Source organism: Ursus maritimus, unplaced genomic scaffold, assembly GCF_017311325.1.
Source record: "Ursus maritimus isolate PB19 unplaced genomic scaffold, ASM1731132v1 scaffold_20, whole genome shotgun sequence".
NCBI lineage: Eukaryota > Metazoa > Chordata > Mammalia > Carnivora > Ursidae > Ursus > Ursus maritimus.
This window is the reverse complement of record NW_024424453.1, coordinates 15,081,539-15,103,575: the sequence shown is the minus strand read 5'-3', so window position 1 is coordinate 15,103,575 and position 22,037 is coordinate 15,081,539. Positions and strand designations below refer to the sequence as shown.

Below are 22,037 nucleotides of genomic sequence, written 5' to 3'. Positions count from 1 at the left end.
ACCTGTCTTGCACTTTGTCTAGCCAAGCAATGCCTGCCTCTTACCTCTGCCTACTTCCCCTCCCCAGACTTCTGACCCTACCCTCTCCCTAGAACTGTAGGACATTCCTTTACTCTCCTCCCCTTTCGTTATATTTGTGGTATTTCCAGGTCTCAGCCCCCCCAAATCTGCTCCAACTACACTGGTTTCTGATTTCAGCCACCTGGGTTCTAAGAACTTTATATGTACCAGCTCACAATCTGCACAACACCTCTACTATTTTTTTAATATTTATTTTTTTAGAAGGGGATGGGGCCAGAGGGAGAGGGAGAGAGAGAATCTTAAGCAGGCTCCATACCTAGCATGGAGCCAGATGTGGGGCTTGCCCCACGGGGCTGATCTCATGACTCTGAGATCATGATCCGAGCCAAAATCTAGAGTTTGCTGCTTAACTGACTGAGCAACTCAGGTGACACACAACAGCTCTATTATTATTCCTCCTTTACAAATTCAGAAACTGAGGCACAGATACTGTAAGTAAATTGACCACGATCGTATAGCTAATAAGGCAGAGTCCAGATTTGAATCTGAGCATTCTGACTCCAGAGTACATCTTTAAACCACTACGTTATAGACTTAAAAATCACATCCATGTGCCAAACACTGTTTTCTGAGATAGAGAGATCCATATATATAATATGTAAATAAGATTATACAATTTAGTGTATATATATATATATATATATATATATATATATATATACCCCCATTTAATCTTCCTGGATGCTATGGATGAAGCAAACAAACAAAAGGAAATATACTGAGAATCTGAACAACAAAATTAACAACTTCACCTAATAGACACTGTAGAATCTTGCACCCAATATTTGGAAAAATATATACTTTTAAAATACATAAAATATTTACAAATAGTAACCATAAAACATGTTTTAAAATGCTCGAAGTATCAGAATCACTTTGTATAATCACAATACAATTAAGTTGGAAATCAATTTTTAAAAAAACCCAAACTCATATATTTGGGAATTTTAAAGCACATTTAAAAACACATAGATGGAAAAATAAATCCTAAAGAAAAGTACAAAAATTTATAACTAAATAATAAGGGAAATACAACATTTTGACATTTAGGAGATGCAACTAAAGTGACACTTAAAGAAAAAGTGTATAGTCTTAAATGCTTATTTTAAGGAAAAAAAAAGAAAGTTTGAAAATTAATGCGCTAGGCATTCAATTTAAGAAGTTGGGAAAATTACAATAAGATAGAAGCAAGGGAAATGAGAGAGAAATAGCAAATATAAAACATAAACCCATAAAATGGAATTCATTCTCAATTAGAATTAGCTAGCAATATTCAGACTGAGAATGAGAAAATGAAAAAAAAACAAGAAAAAGGGCTATCACACACTTATCCTCATTTTTAGTGCTTTTCTATTTTAAGCTCCTTAAGTGGATTTTACAGAAAGGATGAGAGACTACTTCCTTTATAAATGGTATTTATTTTTTCTCATTATTCAAGTAACACATTTTCAAATGAAAATTTGAAAATATAGAGCAATGTAGAGAAAAGAAGCATAAGTCACAATCCCACCATTAGGGGATAATTATTAACTATTAACATTTAGGTATTATTCCAGTCTTTTTTTGTCTGTATCTGAAGGTTTGCACATGTCTACCTGTAATCATATGGTTATTTAAAAATTTGGGCTCACAGTGCACATATAGATTTGTATCCAGCTTTTTTCCTTAAAACTACATCATTAGCAAATGTTCTTTAAATAAAACATGTGGGGTGGCTGTGTTAATATTTAATTTACATATGCATATACTGTACTGCATTTGGCTGCAACCCTGTTTTTAGACAATGTTTCCAATTCTGGGGTGGAGTTGTTCAGCTGACATCTACTTAATGGTCCACTCAAGGTATGGCGCCATATTGAATCGAAAAAGGGTTGAGACAGCCTGAATGTGTCAGACAAACTGGTGGGGTTGACCTGCCAGAAGTCTGTTTACCAGAGGCTTAAGGAGTTATTAGGAGAACTAAGAAAAGTGGGTGACAAATATGAGAAGTTTATGGACTTGGTGGAGTAATCAGATACTCTCTGTATGTTGGCATCCTTTCTCATGCTTTAATTATTTTCCTGACAGCAATGATTGGGGTGCTTCATTCCTAGCCTCCCTGAGTTCAAATTCTCAAGCGAGAATGACCACTAATCTCATTTGGATGGTGTTTCTCTCTTGGCTAAGTCAAAACTAATAGGGCAACAATAGGCTGCCCATGGCTTGGGTGTCCATCCCAATTCTTCTGGCTGGGTCCAGACATGGAGGTCATTTGATTACAACATGGCTTGCTTTCAAGATACTTACACCAGCAAAGGCTACAGTCAGGGCAGCTTCCCTGTAGAAGGAGAGGAGCATTTTCCCTCTTTCCCCAGGCTGTTGCACAGCTTTGGCACAGAGCAGGGATTGACAGAGCATTGTTGACAGTGTTCATGGAGGAGAGCAACAGGGAAGTGACAGAAGTGTTATGGCCCCGGTGGGCCTCTGATGGAGACAGGAGTTCAGCAGAGTAGCCATGAAAGGCAGACGGGCTTGGCATGAATATCCAACATTGAGTGTCTACTATATCCACTTTATGCTATGTCCAATGGAGGGTGGGAAAATATATAACATAGCTGCTGTTTTCAAGGAGGTCATGATAAGTATTGGGTATAGATAGAAAGTTTCTAAATGTTTTACTAAATTTTTTTTTCTATAAATACAAGTAGTGGTAACTCCCTATGACATAGGTATTGACTGGTCAATGTTCACTTTCTTTAACCCCTTGAGCCTGTCCTCAGCTGCTCATTTATTTCAAGGTTACTTCTTGTAGCCCATCACACTCATCATCAGGAGTAAGAAAATGAAGCTAAATGCTCAGTTGGATTATATAAATTTATATCACTTTTTTGTCTTTTCTATCTCAATACTTTCCTTATTGAATACTGATTGAAGTGTTATTTTATGATGTTTACAGATGCTCAAGGTGGGAAAACGTGGAAAAAGCATATATCTTTAAAGGTTGGGTAAAAGCAAACATTTTTCATAGTAAAAATGAGTTTTAAAATATGTTTTAATTATAAAACATGATAAAGAAAACTTGGGAAATAGAGAAAAGCATAGAGGGTCACCTATTATCCAGACAAATGACAGTTGACATTTTTCTGTAAATCCTTCTAGATTGAGTTTTTCTTCTAAATTTTGATTATTTGGTGTTTGTCTTAGATCGATATGTTTTTACTATAAACATAAATTTGTAATCTGCTTTTTAAATTAACAGTATTCATAATATTTAAAATATAATTTGTAATGACTATATAATATTACAACAAATGTACTACTCTTGATTTAATCCTTCCCCTAAAGTTAGACTTTGGGGTACTTCTAATTTTCTAGAATACTAAATAATATTGTATTATTTGTATTTGCATAAAGTTTTATGTTCTATTCTTATTTATTTCCATAGTACAGATTATTGGAAATGGATTTGTTTCACCAAAGAGTATGGACATTTCTGAAGATCCTGGCACATATTCCTTAGAAAAAATTCCAAATGGAAGGGTGACATAGTTTGCACTTTCAGTGAGGACTATAAATTTTATAAGCAGGCTCAAAAAACACCAAATGGAGAAATCACCATCATTTGAATAATGCCTTAAGGTCTATACAGAAGATATAAGGCAGATAGATGGCATTTCTTGATAATGGAAAATATTCTTGTTATCATTCAAATGATTCCAGGCTATAAAAAAAGAAAAAGAAAGTAAATAAAGTTAATAAATTTGGCTTGATTAATGATCCATGATCCAGGTAGCAACTTAAATTTATAGTTCATATTCAAAACATGATGAATTAGGAAAATCCCTACTTGAAACTACTAGGAAGGGTATACATTATTTGTTGTTAAATAAGACACAAGATAACTCGCTCACGGTTTCTCTTCACTCTGGACTTGCTGGGTAGTTTTAGCAATTTCAATCATAACTAAATTAACATCAGTATTTTAGCAGATGAAGCAAAAACAATTTTGAAGAGATAAAAACAGAATTCTCTACTTTAAAACCAATTACTAATGATACAGTATAAAAATGATTATTAGGTTACTGTAGCAGCATCCGGAAGAGAAATTATTTCAATGGGATAATGTTGTGAGCCTTCTATTATCTTATGAACAGGGAAATTCTCAATAAACGGTAAGGCTTCTTTGTGCTTTGAGTTATTTCTCCACAAAACCCTGCACTGTGGCTCATTCAACACACTTGTGCTGTTTGCACCATTCAGGACTGAATGCAGATTTTATAACTATTCCATTGATTCGACCCACATAGGCAAGCCAACACATATTGGCATATTGAAAAAAATGGAGCTACTCGAGCTTGATGAGCGCAGTAGGGGTGGGAAGAAAAAGATGGGAGGCTAAAAACCTTCCAACAAGAGTCGTTGAATCGTGGGCAGTGGGGGGTAAAATGGAGGAGGTGCAGGTATTCCCAGCGAGCTCTTACCTGGATGATGACCGAATAGGTTCCGCAGAGTATCTTGGATAACTGAGTGACTACCCTGATGAGGCAAACAATCACTTGAAGCCCACTGAGAGCTATGAGAACGGAAAATAAAATGATGTTCCACTCCACTACATGCTCAGGTTCCAGGCACTCGGTCCATATGCTGGAATCTGTAAGGAAACTGAGAGAGAGGACAGAGACAGTCAACAAGACGCGCGGCCAAGCCTACATACTTGGTCCAAGGAAGAAGGCCAGAGATGTCTGTATGTTTGGGAAATTAATATATATGATTGAAATACATAATATTATTAAATGTGAATCAAAGCATTTAGAAAAATCATTCAGATACATATATTGAGTATATACCATGCAGAAAGCATTGGCCTATGCTTATTTTAAACATGGTGCCTCCTCAGAGACGATTTTAATTCAGTTAGAAGACAAGACACATACCGAACAGTTCGCTAGTAAGAAAAGGCAGCACATATCAATACCAAGAAAGGTAGAGACTGCTCATTCCCTAAAAGTCCAGAAATTAGCCTGGCTGAGCTTGTGCTGGATATAAAAATCACACATGTGGCAAAGTAACAAAGGGAAATGCTGCTGGAAATTCCTAGACTCGGGGCACCTGGTGGCTCAGTCGGTTAAACGTCTGCCTTCGACTCAGGTCATGATCCCAGGGTCCTGGGATTGAGCCCCGCATTGGGCTTCCTGCTTAGCAGGGAGTCTGCTTCTCCCTCTCCCTCTGCTGCTCCCCGTTTGTCCTCTCACTCTCTCTCTGTCAAATGAATAAATAAATAAAATCTTTAAAAAAAATGAATCTCTTATAAGCACTATTTGTTTAAAAAAAAGAAAAGAAAAGAAAAAGAAACTCCTGGATTCTGTCATCAAGCCTTTTCAGACAGTAGTTCTCAACAAGCATATGTCAGGATTATCTGGAGGGCTTGTGAGAATGCAGATTGCAAAGACACCCCCCCCCCCCTGCAATTTTCTGATTCAGAAGGTCTGGATGAGGCTTGAGAGCTTGCGTCTCTAAGTTCCCAGTGTTGCTGCTGCGGCTGGTTTGGAGTCCGCATCGTGAGGACCTCTGCTTTAGAACAGTGCTGCGCTGCTGCCACTAAGCTTTAAGTGATGAGTGAGGTGGTAATGCGAAGTCGAAAGGTTCCATCAACCTAATTTAGCACTGGGTTGTGAGAATTCAACCAGGTCCCAGGATAATCTTAAAACCACACTGAGTCTACCCGACTGACGTTTGCTCACTTCCAGGTACACCATGCCCAGCAACGCTTCTCCAAAGGGTGACACTCTGTTCAACAGAATCAAAATGGAAAACTGGTCTCTCAGAAAATTCTCCAAACAAAAATAATCAAAACTATTTATAGGGTACAGTTGTTTACAAATACCTCGTCAATAGCAATATGCTTTTTCTTGAGACGGCAGCTAAGGCAAAGAGGCTACTGGACAAGTGGCCTGGAACGTTGGTGTCTGTGGTGGGACAGGGTGAATTCTGCAGTTCGGGGAACACCACCGCCATGACTTCCCTCTCCTCTTTGTTCATTCTTCTCCCTGTCCCCCCACCCCGCCCTGTTTCTCTCCTATTCCTTTCCTTTAGTTCTCTCTTTCCTCCCTTTCTTTAGTTCCTGCTCTATGCTCCGGGACCCTCAGAAGCACTCCGAGAATTTCTTGATCTTGCTAAAGGCCGTCAGGTCTCAAGTGGCAAAGAGTATTCAGTAGGGAACTCTTGGTTCAGTAGCATCTCGGCCAAGAGACTTCACATGTCTGACCTCTAGAGTCTTATTTGGACAATGGGCTTAACATGTGGAACCCTGGGGTTATTATGAATATTCAGTGAAAGGTGTGTAAGGATGCTTTGGAACCTGTAAAGCCTGCTCCAGATATAATTTCCTGTTACCATTTCCCTAGACCCAGTCCCTACACCCTCATGCTCTGAACTCAGTCTCAGCCACCAGGGAAGCTAATCCCTTCAAGATCCTCGCTCTAGACTTGCCAGTACATGCTCTGCACAGATCCCCCAACACTTGAAAGCAAGAGGACCTTCACGGTGCTGATTTTTCTCCTGGACTGTGGTGCTTATTTATTCTTCGTGTAAACCACAGAGTAGTAAATGCACTAGCGGGGTCTGGAAGGGATGGAGACGCTATTTCGGATCCTCCCTCCCTCCACAACCTCCATATAGAGCTCTATCACAGCATTTACTTCCTTATATCGTAAGTCTGTCTTATCTGTATCTGCATCTGTTCCCTCACTAAGCTGTGTACTCTGAGAGCCCTACCGTGATTTATACACCCCTGGACAGCCAAGCCTAAGACCTAAGGCAGTGCCTGTCGCATTGCAAAGGTCAACAAGTGCTTGTTGAATGGAACTGATCAGGATCCCCAGCAGTCACCGTGCCAGTGGCTGAGCCTACAGAAGACCCAGCAGATGAAGGCATAAAAGATTATGCCCGGTAACGATGTTAATCATAAAATCTGGCTTATCCTAAAAATGTATTACATCTGATCTGTGCTTTGCTTCCACTTAATTGTCCATTTTGTGAGGTAGACATGATTTACAGAGGCTCAGGGATATTTGTTTAAGGTCGTGCAGTTTGTAAGTAGCAGATGAAAGACGTGAACCCAGATGGGTAAACATTGAAGGCCTGTGCTAGGAGGGCAATGTTCATTCTACGGCCTCGCTTTTAGCAGAACATTCCGTCAGGTCCGTGTGAGCTCCTAGAGGGAAGTTCAACTGTGTCGTGTACCTTTGATTCTCCAGCACCTGATTCAAGCTGGGGACATAGTAGATGTTCAAGAAATATTTGTTGACGGAATGTGCAAATGCAAAAGGGATTTGTGGAACTTTAACATTAACACTTGTTCCACCCAGAATTTGCCAAGGCTTGGAAACTTCTCAAGGAGACCTGAGATTTAATTTCCCTTTATGGCTTCCAATGTTTGATCTCCAAACATTTGTATGTAGCTGGGGTCAGGTGAATACAAATATCAGGGGTAACTTTCAAGAGTAATGGAGAAGCATGTGGACAGTCTGAGATTCTTGCACTGAAAGGGAAATCTTCTTTGGTTTGGGGGTTGGGGGCGTTCAGGGAATGATGGCACAGAAGATGATTTTTTGCACCCAGTCGGACTCTCTTCATTAGGGTCCCCTTTCCTGAGCCCCTGAAGTCCCTCAGGAGTGCTCCAAAATGCCTGAGGTTATTTTCTAGGTTCTCCCAACCTGAGAGAGAGCTCTGCTCACTGCACGTGGCACTTGGTGGAACCTTCAGGACAAAGGCGGCCATGGGCACAGAAGCAGTTTTGCAATCCAGGCTTAGGTGAGCATGTAAGCCTTCAAATAGACGTGGGCCTTGAACAACAGAGCCAGTCATAGGGAGCTGAGAAGAGACTGTAACTTCCCTAGGGAGTGGTACAGACACTCCCTCCATTTATACCATTAATATTCTGAGCATAGGACAAGCCTGGAGAGATTCGATGGGCTTCTCCTGCATCTCTGCCTGGGCCCTGCTACCTCCAGAGCTGTCTCTGCAGGTGCTGGCTGGTACAATGCCATTGTGAGGTGTTCTGCCATCCAGGATTGGATTCTTCAACAGCTAACTGAACTACCGGCCCTCTAAGTAAGGCTGCCTTCCTAGACTCTTCTTCAGTACACACTCGATCATCTCCTGGCTCTCCCCCACAAACCCCTGCACCTGGTCATGTCCCCGATCTCACTCTGCACTTTGATGCTCACGCTGCCTAGTTCTATCTCTGTGTTGTCCCTGATGGCATAGCATGGGTCACACCATCCAAGGGCACTGGGATTCTCTCCCAGTCAAGCTCCTTCCCACCTGTAACAGAGCACACATCTAAACTGGCCACACAACAAGACTGAGTTGTTAGAACCATTCAAGTCCCAGGCTCCAGCACTTGCCCGACCACAATAACGACAAAGCTTTGCTCTGAAGTTTGGGAGAAACACACCTTTCATTTGGATATCTCCACATCGACCTCAAAATAGTGAATGCATATGGCATTAAAAGACTGGCAAAAAGAGAGAGAGAGAGAGAGAGAGAGAGAGAAACAAAGATCTATGTAGGAAGAAATTGGTCTGAGTATTATTTAGCTAGTAGGAAAATTCTGCACTAACATATCCCTGTGGAACACCAAAGTGATCTTGGAAAATGAGCATGAGCACGAAGCCAGGTGTTTCTGGCTTTCTGAGCCTCTTGATTCGGAGAATTATTCCTTACCGTCCAGCAGTGCCTTCAAAGGCGTACTCCCAGCCATCAGGAGTGCGGCAGTATGGACCCTGAACGAGGCCCAGAGCAGATATGACCAGGCAGTATCCAGAGAAAGCAATTCCAAGGGCAGAAAAGATCATCGACAGCAGTGTCTAAATTAAACATAGAAGAAGGATGTTAGGGAAAAAAAAAAAAAAAAGAAGGAAGAGGAAGAGGGGTCAGTGCCATAGAATGAAACAAGGGGATATTGTGGCTAAATGACCAGATAGGTACCTTCCCGTACTCGTCCAAACTTACTGCACGCAGTCTGTGTAAATGTCCACAGAGAAACAGAAACGTTTAATCCAAATCTACCTGATCTTTAAAATAAGTTTTTAAAACGACTTTTTGTTTGGGATTCCACAGAGGATACTGCTTAATTTACTACATTTCTTCCTTTCTTCTGGAATTTCGGTATCAAAATAATGATCAAACATTAATGCAGTGAGGGGTGTGACTGATCAATCTGCCTTTACTGAAGACATTATTTTCTAGGTCGGGTGGATTCTCTAAGAATCGGAAGCTAGGACCTTGGCTTTTCTCATGTGAAGATGATGAATACCTTCACTTACAGGAACGTGAGGGGAAATACCAGGTGTGAAGCCTACAGGGCCATATCAAGTGAGGATGAGCTCGATGGGGAGGAGGGTGTTTTCCTCGGAGCCGAGAGGACGAGCAGTGTTCACAGGCAGATCAGTGCAAGCAGAGTTGTAAGGGTAAGTAGATTAGTGTGATCCAAGAGAGGGTTCCTACAGAGCGTTATGGGGAAATTTATGAAGACCAGCTTGACATGTTTGCTAATGCTGGGGAAACGGGGTTGTTGGACACAACCCAGCCCTCCAGTTGATTACAAAGTGAGTGCAACTTGGTATATGGAGCAGAAGGTGGCTTTGAATGCTGGATCAAGGAGGGCGGACTTCACCCTTCAGGGCAAGTAGCTTTTCCCCCCATGGCCTTTCACTACATTTTTTTCCAAATCTACCAAAAAGTTGAATATATAGTATAGTATACTATAGTCAATGTATCTTTGTATACTATTTATCTAGTCTCACCTTCCGTGAATATTTTATCATTTTTGCTTGCTCTGTGTGTGTATGTATGTGTATATATCCATGCACGTGTATTTATTTATCTACACATTTTTGTTGCCTAACCACTTGAAAGTAGGTTGTAGATACTGTGTTATCTCACTCCTAAACACATCAGCACATATCTCCCCAAAATAAAGATATCCTATTACTCTGCAACTGTGTTTTACTTTTTTGTACAGGGTCCAATCAGGGTTTATGCACAGGATTACATCTCCTTAGTTTCCTTTGATCTATATTAGTCTTACTGCCTTTTTGTTTTTTAGAATATTATATTGTTTCTTAAGAATCCAAACCAGTTGTCTTATAGAATGTCCCCACGATCTGGGCTTTTCTGATTGTTTCCTCACACCTGAACTTGGGTTAAACATTTTGGCAAGAACACCTGATGGGCACCAGAACATTAGGGGCCTCTCACTGCTACTGGTGGTGCTTTTGACCTCTTGGTTAAGGTGGTATCCTTCAGGTCTATAAACATATATTTTTCACTTTGCAATTAGTAAATAAGTTGAGGTAATACTTTGAGGCTGTGTGATATCCTCTCCCCAGAGATATTTCAACTGATGGATTTGCCATCCATTGATGGTCCTCATACCCGTTATCACCAATTATCACAATGACTGGTTGCAGGGTGCTGCTTATCTCATTCTATCATGTCTTCTGCATTTATATCTTACTACTTTTCACAGAAGAACTTCCATTTCCCTTCTCTCTCTTTCTCTCTTACTGTAGATGCATGGATTTTCTAATTCAATGTGTTATAATTCATAACTGTTATTATTCTTTTAGATGCTTATTTGGTCCGAATATGGCCAGTGAGAACATCCTGTCAAGTCAATTCCTCTGCGCTTTGAGGTATCCTTATCATTCCTTGAACACCTCCTTGCTTCCTGGCACAAAATGTACCAAGTTCATTTTGAATTTATAAAGAACCAGAATAGCTCTTTTCCCAACAAGCCATGTACTTGGTTTTTGAGCAAGGAAGTGACATGAACCAATATATAATTTTGAAAGATGGCTGTGGCAGTAACGGCATGCCAGCCAGAAGTGAGAAAGCACAGAATAAGGATTTCACGTGGAGACAACTTCAACTTGCGGTGACAAAGACATGCCCTGGAGGACATGAACGGAAAGGACAGAAATAGGGATGCCAAGAAGGGTAGTTTGGTTTGGAAGACAATTCAGTCTAGTTTTAGAAATGTTGCTTTCAAGTGAGAGTAGAACAACCAAGTTAGTTGATAATAAATTCAAAAATGGAGACCAGAAAAACTGAGAGCAACAAACCTGTGATTTTGGGAACAAGAGTGATCTCACATTATATATCTCTCAACTAATTCAACATTATTTTGCTGATTATAACATTAATACATGCTCATTATGGAAAATCAGAAAAACATATTTTAAAAACCCAAAGAAGACAAGAACAATTCTGCTTTTTTTCTTATTTGATATTATTTCATTGGCATCTTCACATATGATTAAAAGATCTTCCAAATTCTGTTTCTCATATTGATTTTAATAGAATGTTGCCCATCATGGGATGAGACACGCTACTTCTTTTTGTTTAACAGATGACTGTTCCTTACACTTCACAAAGAAAATTTACCTATTCGCCAATGCCAACTTCCAAAAAGGAAGAAGGTGTTTTGAAAAGATTGAGCTCCTTGTTTACCAAATACGCTCTTAAGCAGTTCACTGGGAGGATAAATGAAGACTTCCTCCATCGGTGAAATTGGCAACCATAGCGCAGTACATATATTTGTATACATATACAAATTACAGTCTAATGAGTGGATACCATTGCACAACTGAGATTCAAAATACAGCAGGAATCAGAATCTCTCTGAGTCACAGTTTCATTTTCTACAAACTGTAAATGATGTAGATGATTATAGAACCACATATCAGGGCTGTTTCAAAGATTCAAGGACACAATGGATGTAAAAATAATTTCAAAAGTGTCAATATAATCACAACATTATCTATTATTCCAAGCGCCTCTATTTGGCTGATAATTGTTTTCCAGGGATAACAACCCACAGGATTTGGGCAGAAAATGAGACCCCACAGAAGAATGAATAGCAAACAAGTTAATGGGGTTCAGGTCACCCCCCAAAATATGGCACCTTAGCATACAGAATGTCTTAAACTGAAGGAGTTTGAGAAAATGGCAGAAGCAGGATGGTCACTCTGACCCCTCCCAGCCCCTTCGCCCTTCTTCTCTGAAACAGGTCATAAAACTCCCATGTGCAAGTTACCCTCTCTGTACAAGGAGGAAGGAAGACGTTCTTATCAGCAGAGACAGGGAATTTGGGGCCAAGAAACCTGTATAAACAAACTTCATTAAACTAAACCTTATCTTCCTAGTAAACCTTATTTTCTTCAACATTTACTACCCCTGGCCCAAACCCCTCACTCTCGCCAATTCTTTACAAATTCGTGGCTACTTCTTGCTACTCTGGTCACTGCTTCAGCTCTTCATTCTCTCATGAGGGCTCCCATGGATACGTAAAAATTCAATAAAATGTGTATCCCTTTCTCTTGCTAATCTGTCTTCATCAGTTTAATTTTCAGACTGAGCCAGGGACCCTTAAAGGGTAGAGTAAAACTTTTCCTCTGCTAGTTTCTGGCACCCCAAATGGGGCATTATTGGCTGGGGACACCTTGCTTGGTCCAGGAGCTACAGTTAGAGATCCTGGATCTGTGACAAAAGCCACAGAAGAATTCTTGCCATGTCAGTTTCTTGGATCTCTGCCTGTGGGGGACTAGTCCAGAGAAGGTGGTAAGAGTGTTTTCCTTTTCAGATTCAGATTGGTAGGGGGCATAAAAACTAATTCTTTGGTTTGTGACTATGGTTAAAATTTGGTTTCGAGTTATCCATTGGTTATTGATCCTTTCTCTCCCACGGACAGCTATCGATTTCCTGTTTGTCTCTTATTTGTGTTCTGAGAACTTGGCTTGGCTTTCTGCTTGTCAGGGCATGCAAGTGTCAGTTCTTGGAGGCAGCCAACTGTCAGGTTGTGGGGCCCAAAAAATCTAGGCTAGCATCCTACCAACTGTCGCCAGCTTTCAGGAGGACTTGTCTAAGTCTTTCTTTTGCTACCTTGGGAGTGGTTCTGGCTCTTGGGAGGGCTGCATCTTTTGCACCCTGTTTGGAGACATCTCTTGCATCCATGGTTAAGTTTTGGTTTTAGTTTCAAGTCACTTGGTTTAAGTATTTGAAACAATTTTTTTAAGGGGCTGTATGGTCAGAAGTTGGCCAAATTGAAGGTTGATATTCAGATCCTGATAGAAACTTTTAAAATCAAGGCCTTTTCTCCTAAGCTAAAATGGAACTCTGTACTCAGAGGGAAAGAAAACATGTGGAAGGTTTTGTGAAACAATTATGAGAACATTACAAAGACACACCACTGTAAATCTAGGACCCAGAAATTTTCTGATTTCCATCTTAGTTGGAAATTTTCTCCCTGATATAAAGAAGCAAGTTGAAAATCATGTAATTGAATGGGTTGATCAGGATCATTCAGGCTGTGATTCAATCCTTTGAGGAATTAAAAAACAATTGCCCTTGTCTTACAAATCTAGTCTTTATCGAACTAGAAATGTGTCGCTAAAAGCAATTCAAAGCTCACCTACCTATCCTTACTGATCCCCAAGCCTCCCCTCTTCATTTCAAAATGTTTGTAGATGTTGTAAAAGATTGGGACATGGGAAACGGAACTGCCCTGCGTTTCAGAAAAAGAAGAAAAAATTAAATAGTAATTATTCGAGACCTCTTGATAATAGATAAATATGCCCCCAAATTCCTTCTAAAAGGAAACCTACATTCTTTATCTCCTCTGAGAGGTGACTCTTACTGTCTCTTTGAAATGTAAACATTCCAGGAGATAATTACAAAACAGCCTACAATTGCCTGAAACTAAAAGGGAAAAAAAAGGAGGTTGGGGAGTTTTTTTTTAAAAGCCAACTGCTATAAAAACTCCTTTGCCAAAATCTATCCACAGCCTTCGTAAGACTACTTGTCAAGGGCAAATACAAATCTTAAAAGTCTTCTCCACAACTATTAGTAAAAAGCTTTCGCCATCCACGTGGGTAGCCGTAACTTGTTCCATCGGCCAGAAACATAATTTGGACTTTTTTATAAACTGGTGAGTTTTGTATCAATGTACCTGATACGCGGTGAAAATTTAAAAGCAAAGGCTGTAAGATCTCTGTGTCGTCTCTATGTTTATTTATATCTACATATGCGTGTTACAGACGGGCAATATTTTTCTACCTCAGATGGTATTACCAAAATAATTTATAAAATCACTCAAAAGAGTTCTGTTCTAATTGACATAGAGATAAATGAGTACTCATATAAATTAAGTATTCTCAAATACAGAGACTAATCCAAAAAACTTTTTTTTAAGTTCACACGATCTGGGATAATCTTTGGTAAATAAAGATAGCTTAAAAATTGTTGGGGAAAAAAAAAGGTGGGGGGTGCCTGGGTGCCTCAGTCGGTTAGGCGTGTGCCTTCAGCTCAGGTCATGATCTCAGGGTTCTGGAATCAAGCCCTGTGTTGGGCTCCCTGCTCAGCGGGAAGCCTGCTTCTCCCTCCCCTTCTGTGCTAGTTCTCTCTCTCTGTCAAATAAATAAATAAAATTAAAAAAAAAAATTGTTGGGGGAAAAAAACCCAGCAAGCATATCTTTAGAGTTGTCAGCATTAAACGTAACGTAGTCAGACAGTTTTTTCTACCGAGGATTACTAGTCAAGCAAACATATTATCTCTACTAGATGTTTAACAATATAAAACTATAAATTCAACCTAAAAACAAAGCATACGCTAAAAAATAAATTGCTAAATGTATGTCAAGCACACCAGTTGAGAGAAAGAGAGAAAAAGTATGTCTAACTTTCTGGGTGCTTTGTTTCTGTGATGTTTGATGCTTGCCTGATACATATGTCACAAAATTTGTCAACAAGAAAAATAACTTAAAATAATGGCTAACTTTGTCTATGGTGTCATGAAATTTTCATGAGTAATCTACACAGTTGTTAAGAGCAAGCGCGTTAAATACATGTGTGATAAAAGTTTATAAGTGAATTTTTCAACAATGATTAGGTTTCACAAAATCCATTTATTTTAAAATACCTTCCAAAATCTTTTTGTTAACTTAAATTTAAAGTTATATAAGTTATACTGAGTGAAGTTAAATAATGGTAATTCATTGAATATGCAAGTCATTTCCAAATAAAATAAATTACTGCAACATTGATTAGTGAATCTAAGTTTACCTACTTTTGTCTCTCTGTCAAAGAGGAACTAAAGATATTTGGGTCTATTAGTAGATACACTGAAAATTGTACTATGGATCTGTATGCTTGAGAAATTATGAACTAGCATATTCATGACTTTGCCGACCAACAGGATGTTTGTATCTATAACATTCTGCAATTGCTTACTTCCTGGTTTTCACTAGAAATTAAAGTTTCTGAGAGTTAAGAATTCTAACATATGTAATTTAAACTGCTAAAAAAAAAAGAAAGTAAAACTACTAGAAATAATAAGGGAACAACTCTGTATACAAGAAAAAAAAGGAAGCGTGTTGGTAAAAAAAAAAAAAGTATGAGTTATGGAGATGTGTTTTTGTTGAGGGAAAAGGAAATTTTGGGGGAAAACTTTTTCTGCTCTGTAAAGTGAATCTTGGATGCCCTCAATTTCCACTGCCGAGCTTTAGCAGTTCCAAACCCGGGCAGACTCACATTTAGCCTCGAAGATGTGCTTTATCTAATTTAAGTGAGAATTAATTGCCAACATGTTACAACTGAGAAGTTGTACATTAAAGCTCCATATTTCTACTTTCTATTGAAAACTGAGAAACACTGCCCAGTTTTGTCATAACAATTGGCTGGACTGGAGTAGGAGATCCCTCTCTTCCTTAAACAGACATTTTGCTCTAACGCCTACCAGGCTCAGTTCTTTCATTTCCATCAGGTAGTTGGCTCCTAGGGGCATATAAGCTGGAACCCCTATTCTAAAGCCCCACCTTGAAAGAACCAAGCAGGGAACCCAGAGAATCCTCTTTCCCTTCCTCCTGCTCTTCCCGTTAAGATGCCAGTCATCTCATTGGATTTGATTACCAGACCCTGTCCAGACTCCACACTGTCTCAACATCCATTTGTGCTGGAGATGATCATAGCGAGTCAAGGCAAATGGAACACATTTATTTTGATTATGAACTTAGTGACACACACGTTTGTTTCGTTTGTTTTCTAGAGATTCCCTAAGTATCCTAGCTTAATGCTTCCCTGAATCTACCGCTTCATGTAGGCAATTTTGAAAGCTTTTCCCTAAGCATAATACCGGCAGCTACTGGGGGAGGTCTGAGTCAGTTGATTGAGAAAATACATACAACCACAACGCACATGCGCATGAACGTGCGCAGAGCAACTTTCAGTTCTTCAGATCTTCTCCACCAGGAGCACAGTTCTAAATTTAGCCCCTAGTTTAGTCTTCCAACGCATCTGTCAAAGAAAGCTGGACATGTCATCTCGACTGCACATTAAAATCTGGTTGCCCCTCGGACCAATGAGCTCAAGGTGTCTTGGGGGTGGGGGTGGGGGATTCCAACTCCAAGCTCTCAGATGATTGCAGCGGGCAGCCATGATGGGCAGCCACTGCTGCAAGACACGCGTACCAGGCCTCCGGGAAAGTCCTTTTAGTTAATACCGCACACGTTCTCTCTGAGCCACAGGTAATTCATATAAGTATGAGTAACAACGATCTAATTCACTGCGTAAGTGTGAAGAAAACTATAAAGTGCTATGCAAATATGATTAAAAGATGATGACCCTGAGGAGAAGGAGAACGACGGAAATGTAGGAGGCCAGCACCTGCCTGCTGAGCACAGGCTTAGAAAATTTGGTTGTATTATTCTCTCTTGATTCTATTTAAATTATTTTTAAAGCCCCAGTTTAAAAAAAAATGTGCACCATGTATACCGAACACATGGATAAATCTAATCATTATGCTGAGTGACAGAAGCCAGATACAAAAGACAAATTCTTCATGATTCTATTTACATAGAATACAAGCTAATCTATAATGACATAAAGCAGATCAAAGATTAATCTTTCTGGGGTGATAGAAATGTTCTGTGTCTTGATTGTGATGGTGGTTGCCTGGGTATATTTGGTTGTCAAAACTCGTGGAATTGTACAATTTTAATGGATGCCATTTACTGAATGTAAAGTAGTCCTCAATAAAACTGAAAAGGGAAAAAAAATAAACTCACAGAAACCTAGTTAGGAAAAGGTAGTATTATTTCCTAATTTCATGTATCTTTAAATCCTGAACTTCTGGAAGAACATTAGCAGGACAAAGAGGACAAAGGTGGAGGAAAGACAGTAAACAAAATGGAAGATAATTTTTTTTTTTTTTTTTTTTAGTAAACTCTTGGGCTCTGGATTGGAAGGATTATGGAAGGGGGACAATAGTGTCAATATTTTCACATTTCTGAGAGGAAAGAGAGCCAGAGCCCATTCAACCATCCTCAAAGTACTATTGCTCTTACCATGTATTTTTTGCTGCAGTTTTCGCTCTGGCAACATTTATAGTTGCTCTCATTCTCCAATACAAGAAGAACTGCTGCTACTATAAGCATCTGCAGTAGGGAAGAGAGGAAATATCAACAATGGAATACCAGTCATAGAGCACACTGATTCAGAGCAGGGACCTGGGTTCGAATCCCGTGCTGCCATTTCTAGCTATGTGAGCTTGACCTCCCTTCCCTGTACAATGGTGTTGAGAACTCACCTCGCTGGGTTGTTAGGAGGTCATGTATGTAAAATTCTGAACATACTGCTTGATTTATAAAACAGTGATTGATAAATGTTAGCTATTATTGTATGGTTGTTAGTCATCAAAAGCTAATGATTAAGCAGTAAATGGTCGAACACGGGAATACCACCCCGTGCAGCAAACCTACATTTCTCACTGACTCAGTGGCAGAGGTCAAAGGAAAATCATTCACCAGACTTTGCTTTCTTTGCCAGCCTCTCTGCATTTACTGCCCTCTAGGAATGCAGATGAGAGGCATGGTTAATCTGAAACTACATGTCTTAATTCAAAGTAAAGTCAGTTTGATTTCCCCAAGCATTCAAATCATCTCAGGTTCAAATTCTCAAGTGTGCTTTGTCTCTATCGAGCCAACAGACTGGGAGAATTCAATGTATTCTACTTCCCTTTCTTGTATCTCAAGCAAAGGGCTCAAGTTCTGAAAAGAATGTGGATTTCTTTACTGTTATAGTTCCTGGTTTGGGCAGGTATGGACCGTGAATTGCTTCTGACAAATTTCCACCTATCCTTTACTCCCGATATTCAGGACTGAATCTTGAAGCTGAATTCATTGTTATTTTGCTATATACAGTCAACATTTCCAGTTTCCAAATTCCTTCAGCTTTCGTTTGTCTACTTATTTATTTATCTATATTCCTCTTCTTTCTCCTATAAAGATTTGATGCAGTAACAATCATGTTTTTCAAGAATTCCTTGACAATGGAAAATAGAGAATTGGTTCTTTTCTAAGTTTTAAGTTTTACACAGAATATAAGCCAAAGAGTCTTATATTCTCCTCCTTTCAACACCGTTAGTTATCACAGATTTTAGTAGATTCTTATTTAATCTTATTAATGCCTTGCAACCCTTCTGCTGATTACAGTGACACACTGAGGGAGAAGGCACAGCACACCAGGTACAGTGATGGCTTCATTACAATATTAAGAGAAATAATTAGACCTAGACCCTGGAGTCCTGTGTCAAAAGAGACACACAGGCATCACTCGTGTTGAAAGAGAAACTGCTTTCTTTTTTCATTGTAAAATTATAACTGGGATACAGGGCTCAAGCATAATGGAGGAACATGACCCCAAATGTCACCACCCTGATATGTTTTTATGTATTTACTCCCGGGGTATTACCACATGTGTATATTTTGCATAGTTGTAATCGTAACTTATTCACAATTTCTTGTATCTTTTCTTTTTTGCTTAACACAAAATAATATGCATTTTCCATGTTATTACATCTTCATAATTATCATTTTCATCGCCATAGGAAATGAATGTATCACAATTTATTTGGCCAATTCTATGCTGGGGGCTTCTACTAATAACTTACTATTATAAATAAATATCTCTTACTATTATAAATATCTACGTATGCATCTCTTTCCTTATTATGGATTGTTTCCTCAGAATGAATTCTCAGGTTTAGGATGACTGAGTCAAAAGACATAAGCGTTTTCATGGATCTTAATAAAGCATATCCAAATCTTCTCCAGAAGGTTAGTATTCACTTATAGTACAATCACCAAACATTCATTGTGTACCTACCTGTCACATAGCAACTTCGACAGCGTTGGGTATCAATACTTTAAAGTTGACTCACTTCATATGCAAAACAGTAACTAAATGAAAACTGCTTTTCGTTATAGTTATTCAAAAATTATAATAATTAAGCACCCATGAAGATGTAGAGATAAATTATAATGCATATTCTTTTATGTCATTGGTGGTATAGTAAGCTTATAGTGTACAAAGTGCTGTTTTTAGAAATGATATAATCAGGAAAAGTGGTTTTTCCTCTGACTTGCCAAGATGATTTATTATCAGCTTGTTTTTAAATAGCACAAAGTCATCAGGAAAACATTCATGGATTCTTACTGTAAATAATTTCATTTCATTTTCAAAAACACCCCGATTTATGAGGGTTATAATATCAGACTATTTAATGATGATCTGACCCATTCTTCAACAGGTATTTATAATCACAATATTCGCTGACTACCTAATACATGTCAGCCTCTGTCCTGGGCGCTTCCTTCATGAAATTTTATTGAAGCCCCACAATTACCCTACAATGTAAATGCCATCACTCCCATTTTTCAGATGAGGACCCTGAGGCTCCAAGACGTTGAGTAATTTGCTCGAGGTCTCATGGCACAAATGGCAGAGCCTGTATTTGAACACAAATTTGTCTGAATCTCCAAATCTCTGCTTTTTCTACGTTGTCTGGATACCTCTCCAATCTAGAGAAATTGTAAGTTCAGATAGAAACTGTTCTGGAAAAGAGCACTGCCACTGGACATTAAACAGCTGAACCCAACACACAGAGTTCATGAGGACATAATATTTCGACAGGCCAGTGTCCCACAGACTCATTAGGACTAATTTCCTACACTGACAAAGTGACATAAATGGGCAGCTTACCGGAGACAAAGCTACCCTCCCAAGCCTTCACGGACTACCTGCCCCCCTACCCCCACCCATCTTCCAAATCCCAAACCCAGGACTAGTCGCATGATTTTTCCATTATTCATTATTTCTGCAAAGAACAAGACAATGCTTAGTAAAAACACCCCCTTCTGCAACCCCAAGTCTCCGAAGTCACACTTACCATGATACCTGAGAAACAGATTCCTTCAAAATACCACACGTAGTTGGTGAGTTTATTGCTGGATGCATAGGAAGTTTGCCCATTTGGGAAATACAATAATATATTCACAATTATGCTCCAAAGTGCAAGCGGAATCAGCAGACCACTTAGGCAGCTGCCACATTTCCGAGACCCCATTTTACCCTGCTCGGGACCTGCAGGAGATTTCAAGAGTATAGAATTACATGAAGCCTAATTTTCTTCCCACCTGTCCTTTTTTTTTTTTTTGAGATTACCTGCCACTTTCTGGGTCAGAGCCCTTCACTTCATATTCATGTGAAGCCCAGGGCTCGGACAGAACTGCAGCCCACAATCTCTGGTGAGAAATAGTAGTTTACTGTTTGGAGAACAATAGACAATGATCCAGGGCTGAAGAGCTGAGCTGGTCTTCATCCTGTGCCAAAGGAATGCGGTGTTTTTACTGCATTTTAAAATAAGTCATTTTCCTCTGGATTACAGCACGAAAGCCTTAACCCTGAGCATATTTTTAAGAAGGAAGTTGGGGTGGGGGGATGAGGGTGGAATTGAATCTGGCAAATTTCATCCAACGGTGAACAGGGGGGTTAAAGAGGAAACTACCAAGGGAGTTTGCGTAGAGCAGAGTATGTGGTGTGTCCTGACTTTCCGTATCTGCCCTTCATTCCGTGTTCTTTATTTTGTGCTCACTATTCACCAAGCTTTGTTCCAACTGCAGGGGGCACAAAAAGGACAAAGACAGGGACAGCCTGGTGGGGGAGAAAAACAAGACATCCCTGTGGGTGAGTTTACTGTCGCAACACCGGTACAGCTTTCCTTCCGAGAGTTCATCTCTGTGATTTCTACCTCTCTGAAAAGTAATAACGGGAATAAATGCGTATCTTTCTTACTGCTTAGGAAAATGGGTAAAAGAATTTGGGTAATTTGATTACGACTTTAGGAGTAATAAGTCTGAAACCAGGATTTAAGAATTCTCCCTTCCAAATGATTGCCCTGAATTAAAAGAGCCACACATTCTCTTTAATTAGGATGACATAGGAAAGGATTAAGGGAATGCATCCTGACACTGCTATGGGTTTTTTTTTTTTTTTTTTTAAGATTTTATTTATTTGAGAGAGAGAGAGACAGCATACGAGCCAGGGGAAAGGGCAGAGGGAGAAGCAGACTTTCTGCTGAGCAGGGAGCCCAAGGTGGGGCTCAATCCCAGGATCCTGTGATCATGACCCGAGCCGAAGGCAAACACTTAACCCACTGAGTCACCCAGGCACCCCACCCCACTTTTTTTGGTTAAGATTTTACTTACTTATTTAAGAGAGAGAGAGGGAGAGCTGATATTACTATGTTAAAGATTATGAGGACAACGGTGGTAAGGAATTCAAGGGTTGCCTGACCTCATTGCCACCCCTTTCTATTGGTAACATCAGAACCCTGTTCAACTTTCTTTTTTTAATTAATTACTTAATTACTTTATTAATTAATTATTTGACAAAGAGAGAGAGAGAGCACAAGCAGGGGGAACAGCAGAGGCAGAAGCAGGCTCCTCACTGATCAGGGACTCCAGTGTAGACTCGATCCCAGGACCCTGGGATCATGACCTGAGCCAAAGGCAGATACTTAATGACTGAGCCACTCAGGCGCCCCTCAACTTAACTTTCTTAAGTCTCAACTTCTTCAT

The 22,037-nt window shown here is 39.6% G+C and overlaps 1 protein-coding gene across 1 annotated transcript; it reads right to left on the bottom strand.

The window, feature by feature from the left end:
* Window positions 1-3,094: 3,094 nt before the first annotated feature.
* On the bottom strand, window positions 3,095-20,711 carry TM4SF18 (transmembrane 4 L six family member 18). Its single transcript, XM_008707315.1, has 6 exons — window positions 20,623-20,711; window positions 20,348-20,541; window positions 17,466-17,555; window positions 8,788-8,930; window positions 4,542-4,722; window positions 3,095-3,781 (listed from the first exon to the last, which is right to left on the bottom strand). Exons 2-6 carry the CDS (start codon window positions 20,522-20,524, stop codon window positions 3,767-3,769), a joined length of 606 nt encoding a protein of 201 aa, XP_008705537.1. The 5' UTR covers window positions 20,525-20,541; window positions 20,623-20,711; the 3' UTR covers window positions 3,095-3,766.
* Between the last annotated feature and the right edge of the window lie 1,326 nt (window positions 20,712-22,037).

What these genes read in the sequence shown, in the direction of transcription:
- TM4SF18 (XM_008707315.1), bottom strand. Translation starts at nt 20,524, where the DNA reads ATGGGGTCTCGGAAATGTGGCAGCTGCCTAAGTGGTCTGCTGATTCCG. An exon ending in TCTGTTTCTCAGGTATCATG is followed by an intron (nt 17,556 to 20,347) that starts GTAAGTGTGACT and finishes TCCCTACTGCAG; the next exon opens with ATGCTTATAGTAGCAGCAGT. An exon ending in TTTGAAGGCACTGCTGGACG is followed by an intron (nt 4,723 to 8,787) that starts GTAAGGAATAAT and finishes CCTCTCTCTCAG; the next exon opens with TTTCCTTACAGATTCCAGCA.